The sequence below is a fragment of the Cheilinus undulatus genome, linkage group 2, assembly GCF_018320785.1.
Source record: "Cheilinus undulatus linkage group 2, ASM1832078v1, whole genome shotgun sequence".
Lineage (NCBI taxonomy): Eukaryota > Metazoa > Chordata > Actinopteri > Labriformes > Labridae > Cheilinus > Cheilinus undulatus.
Genome location: NC_054866.1, coordinates 52781856 through 52787400, shown reverse-complemented (window position 1 = coordinate 52787400; position 5545 = coordinate 52781856). Strand labels below are relative to the sequence as shown.

Genomic DNA, 5545 nt, shown 5'->3' with positions numbered 1-5545 from the left:
TGATTTGAAACTGTTATTTTAATAAAGCTCTTACACAAACCATTACAAAAACATCTGTAGAGACATCTCAGTCGTACACAAACCAACATCTCATCCTGTAAAGATAAAGTTCTTATCTTTCTTGTATTTCAAATGTCCAACGCTCCAATAAGTCCTTGAACACCCCTCAGTCTTGTCCCTTCTTTTTCTTCTTCTTGCTCTTTTTCTTCTGTAGCTCCTCTTCTCCATCCTCCTCTGTGTTTTTTCTCTTTGGCCTCTCTTCTACCTGCTCCATGTTGTCCCAAACTTCATCGTCCTCCCCCTCCTCCTCCTTCACCTCCTTTGACCCCTCCCCCTGAGCCCCTCCGGCCTCCTCCAGGTCTCTGCTGGAGAGGAGGATGCAGTTGAGGCGGGACTTGAGGTAGACTTTGTGCTGCAGTTTGCGGTCCTCCAGGCTGTGGATGCGGAGGAAGCGATCCAAGCCACAGGAGGCCACCACAGGCTGGGATGGGTGACACTGCAGCCCCCGCACGCCCCCCGCCAGCCCCTTCAGACAGCCACGGACCAAACCTTTCCTCAGGTCCAGGATGGCGATCTGACCATGCGTGTTTCCTACCACCACAGAGTTCCCGCTGGCAGGCAGAGACAAAGCTGTGAGCGGATACTCGCCATACTCGGCCTCCAGGACGGGACGGCGCTGAGGGGAGGAGGGATCGAACACATGCACCTGATGGAGACGACACAAGAACAAACAGACACAATCTCTGTTATTTAAAGCTTTAAAAGAAACTACAATATTAAGTTATTTTTGAACAAAAAGAGAGACAGAGAGATGAATCAGAATCAAACAAAAAGGTCAGGGAATCTTGTACCAATATGTTTGCACAATTTAGACAGTGTGCAAGAGATTGCCTGACAGACAGAACGTTCATCCAATCACCATCTGGGTGTTTTTTCAAAGGCTCTGCCCTTTCCCAAACGCTGTCTATGGAAGGTTTACCGGATTGATGTGTGAAACACATCCATCTGACACGTCAGGTTAGAATATTCCAGTCTTGTAAATTCATCATCAGTGGATAATACAAATGTTAAATTCTTAAAAAATGTATGTGTGTAATATTATGTTTTATGTATCATGAAGCTGACTTGTTCCGCTTCCCTGCAGGTCTAAAGCTAACTAACATTTTTGTGAATAAACATGCAGCATTTTCCATCATCTTCATATTTAATTATTTATCATTATAAATATTCCAGCAGCTGGTTTATGAGTATTTGGTCACATTGGTGTTGCCCGTATAGTCCAGCCCGCGGGACATTTTATTGGAGCAAATTCGGCCACCGATCCAGAATGAGTTTGACACCCCTGCAATAAAATAACTAACATAATCATAAATATTACAGTCATTTCATTGGCTATTTTAAGGAGGAAAAGTTTCATACTGTTGTTTAACAAACCTGCCAGTCGGTTTGTTTTTGGTTTATTGGCTGTAAACTGAATGGTAGAACAGTGTTGAAGATCATTATTTACTGGATGAAACTTCTTAATCTGGGTTTAATTTCACCCTTCACCTGTTTGTTTTCATACTGGGTTTAAGACTTGTAGTTTTAAAGCAAATTGCTCCCAGTTTTAACTCAACAGTTTGAACCCACCTGATGGAAACCTGTGCATGTGACCACTTTGTCCGAGTCCGGGATGAAGGCCATGTCCCTGACCCAGTGTGGCCGCCGTAGATCCAGCCAGTCGTCCCGCAGGTTCTTCGCTGTGAATACGGGCTTCTCTGGTTTCTCCAGGTCCCAGATCTTCAGGCCGTTCTCCTTCCCACCGGTAGCAACTTTATGCCGATGTACGGAGCTCTGCCGCATCCTGCACACGTTCTTCCCTGCGTCCAGCTCCATCGCGGGCTCACTGCTGTCCTCTCTCCACACCTGCAGCACGATATCAGAAAACATATAATACTTATCCATAAAACTATTTCTCCAAACCAGTACTGTTTCTTGCTGGTAAGAACTTTGAAAACATCCAGAGTCTTCTGTTTTCAGACAAGTAAGTTATTTTTGCTACTAGTGTGTTGATCTTTAATTTTCAGACCTCCTAACAGCCATACATCATAATCAGGCTGCACACTCTGGATTCTGTTTACTCTGATCTAGACTTGTTTATAGGAAAATCTCCCTTTTCATTCTGTTAATTCAGGGATGGTTGTCATGATACTAGAATTTTGCAATTTGATGATTCTTGTGGAAATCTGACCGAAAAATGTGGCTGAAATGTTGAAGCTCTGTTCCTGAATGATACCATCAGTCATTTGACAGAAATTTCAGAAATTTGACCAAGATAAAACTCTAGATATTCAAAAATACTGAGGGTTTTGTTAACCTTGGTTATCAGTATCTGCTTTTAAACCACTGCAACAAAAATAGAAAGCCTAGACAAAAAATACTGGGAAGGGTTTAACATTTAGAGGCCCTTATGACTAACATTAAAACAAGCATTAACGAGCTAATGAGCCAACGAGCTTAGCCCGATCAAGAGGTGCATGACAAATGTCTGTAAGGTATTATAATATTTATAACCTCTGAAGGCTGACCTTCATATAGATGTATAAAAGGGTTAAATCTGTGGCTACTCAGGGATCAAATATTTCCTAAAGGAGCATTAAATGAAAGGATTATCTAACTTTAATGTCATTCAAAGCATATCACTAGGCTTAAATCTTTAATTTTAAAAAATAAAAGATATTTAGTCTTACATGTTATTTTATTAGCTTTGGAATGTTGGTGTTTTGTTTTAAGTGAAGGGATTTAAATTTTTCCCCCAAAAAAGGGGAAAACAATCAAGTAAACCCAACAAAAAACCACCCTATAACTTGGGAAAACAATCATACGAGGATTGAAATACTTGTTTGATGCAGCCCTAGCATGATGTGAGTGGCAGCAGCTCAGTCTGAGCTCCCTAATCATCACAGTTCATTCTGACACTAAAGAGCAGTCATCTAAATGTCTGTGTGATTAATATGAAGCACAGCAATGAGGTAAAGCTGAGTTCTCTCTAAGTATGATGTCTGTAAAAACAGCAACATGTAGCGAGTGTAATCATTTTACAAAGCATCTCTGTCCATCTGCCTGTGGCTTTAAAACCAGCTGCAGCTCATATTATAACTGCTAGAACAATTGTTTAAAGCAGTGATACTCAACCAAAGGGCCAAATTATTGAAAAATACCTTTGCAAGAGCCGCAATCAAAGTGGTGACGAGTGGGAATAAAAGTAGGTTTAAGGTAGCAGAAAGTGGCTAAAACAGGTTAAAGTGGCAAGAAAAATAAGTTAAAGGTGGCAAAAAGGGACAAAAAGTGGTAAAATTGGTGAAAAGAGACAAAGTAGGCATAAAAGAGCAAAAAAATGAGTGAGAAGTGACTAAAATGGGTGAAAAGACCAATGAGTGGCAAAAATGTAAATAAAAAAAAGCAGCATTCAATGGCAAAAGGCAGCTTAAATGGGCAGAGTGTGGCAAAATGGGATACAAAAAAATTGCAGATAGGAAAAAATGGGATGAAAGTGGCAATAGAAATATGTAAAAGATGGCAAAATGGGGCAAAAGTGGTAAATAATTGAAAAAATGGGTGAAAAGGAACAAAGTAGGCACAAAAGTGCAAAAATTGGTGAGAAGTGGAAAAAAATGGGGAGAAAAAAAAAGTCAAAAAGTGAATGAGAAGTGACTAAATGGGCAAAAAGCACCAAAGGTTGGCATAAATTTGAATAAAAAAGTGGCATTTCAATGGCAAAAATGGCAAAAAAAAAAAAAAAAAAACAGGATACAAAAATTGGAAAAAGCAGAATAAAAAAGGCAAAAATTGGATAAAAGTGGTGATAGGAAGTGGCAAAATGGGTTAAAGTGGCAATAAAAATAAGCTAAAGGTGGCAAAAAAAGGGTAAAGAAGCAGTAGCCTAAATAAGTGGCACAAATGGATAAAAGGGACAAAGCAGGCATAAAAGGGCAAAAAGTGGTGAGCAGCGACAAAAAATGGGGAGAAAAAGTGTCAAAAAAATGAGTGAGAAGTGACTAAAATGGGCACAAACTTCCCCAACTCTGGAACTCTCTCCCACCGGACATCCAGAACACTGACTCGCTCCCTCTCTTCAAATCCAGACTCAAAGCTCACCTGTTCAGGATAGCCTATTCTCTGTAATTACTTTATCCCATTTTATACTGTGTTAGCGTTTATCTATTGTTTGTATTGTACTTGTTCTTATCTGTTAAGTGACTTTGAGTGTTGAGTTTTAAAAATGAAATGCATTATCATTATTATTATTATTATTATCATCATTATTACAATTATTATTGTTATTATTATTATTATTATTATTATTATTAAAGACTGACAAAAATTTGAATAAAAAATGGCAAAAGGCAGCTTAATTGGGTGAAAAGTGACATAAAAGGGATACAAACTTGCAAAAAGCAGAATAAATGAGGCAAAAATCAGATAAGAGTGGCAATAAGAAGTTGCAAAAATGGGCTTTAAGCAGTAAAATTTGATTAAAAGTGGCAACAAAAAAGAAAATAAGGGATGCAGTGGATAAGGTTTTCTGGGGGAATAATATTTAAAATTAAGACATAAAAGAGCCACATGTGGCTTTATAGCCACGCGCTGAGCATCACTGGTCTAAAGGTTTGTTTTAACTCATGACTTGCTCATTTTAAGTCCTTGAGGTTTCAAAAAAGGGGACTGTGATGTTAAAGTCAGAGAAGCAGCTGTAATAAGTGACAGCGCTGCTGGCTGTAAACACGGTGCTAAAGCTAAATTAAATCAATGACAAACATGGTACCTCTGACAAATCCTTAACAATAAAAGTGAGGTGAAGAAAACGAATGGGTGCATGTCTTAGATTCTGATCTGTTTTCATGTCAAACATGAAAGAAAATTATCTTATTGTGGGAGAGTTTACCTCAGGAAGGAAGGGAAAAACATCTGCATCTGTGTCAGCATCAGCTCTGATTTTAATTTCTATAACTACTCCTGCACAATTTAAATATTTGTAGTTTATTCCTCTCCTACAGTTTTTGGTGTAGTTTAGACAGTTTTGTCTCTCTGGGGTTAAAATCACACAGGCTATGAATAAGTAAACATATAAATATCAGTCCACACAGACCCGCAGAGTCCCGCTCTCCCCACAGGTGATCAGCCGGGATCCGTCCAGCACCTCCAGCCCGGTGAAGCAGCCCTCCGTCGGCTCCCCGCAGCGCCGGTTCTCGGTAAAAGCTCCCTTCTCGATGCTGAACGTCTTCACGGTCCCGTCCACGGAGCCCACCAGCAGCTCGCTCTCCGCGGGGTCTCCCCAGCACAGAGCACGGACCTCCTGGTCTCGGCTCAGGTGGCTCGTGTTACAGAAGTTAAAAGCCTGTTTCCGGGACAGACTGACCCCCTTTAGGATCCCGGTCTCTGAGCCGAGCCACGCCGAGCACAACCGGCTGCTGTCCCCCATCACAACCCGGGATAAACGGACCGACACCGGCTACACTGAACTCCAGCGGTGCCACTGAAAACACGCGTGTCTTCTTCTGAAGAT

At 40.7% G+C, this 5545-nt stretch overlaps 1 protein-coding gene across 1 annotated transcript; it reads right to left on the bottom strand.

The window, feature by feature from the left end:
- wdr74 (WD repeat domain 74) lies at positions 1-5545 on the bottom strand. The gene is made up of 3 exons (XM_041807958.1): positions 5129-5545; positions 1630-1905; positions 1-706 (listed from the first exon to the last, which is right to left on the bottom strand). Exons 1-3 carry the CDS (start codon positions 5459-5461, stop codon positions 167-169), a joined length of 1149 nt encoding a protein of 382 aa, XP_041663892.1. The 5' UTR covers positions 5462-5545; the 3' UTR covers positions 1-166.

Bases quoted from the DNA above. Each gene is read 5' to 3' on its own strand.
- wdr74 (XM_041807958.1), bottom strand. From the start codon at position 5,461: ATGGGGGACAGCAGCCGGTTGTGCTCGGCGTGGCTCGGCTCAGAGACC. The intron at 1,906-5,128 runs GTCTGTGTGGAC...ATCGTGCTGCAG, and splicing joins GGGAGAGCGGGACTCTGCGG to GTGTGGAGAGAGGACAGCAG. The intron at 707-1,629 runs GTGGGTTCAAAC...CGTCTCCATCAG, and splicing joins CATGCACAGGTTTCCATCAG to GTGCATGTGTTCGATCCCTC.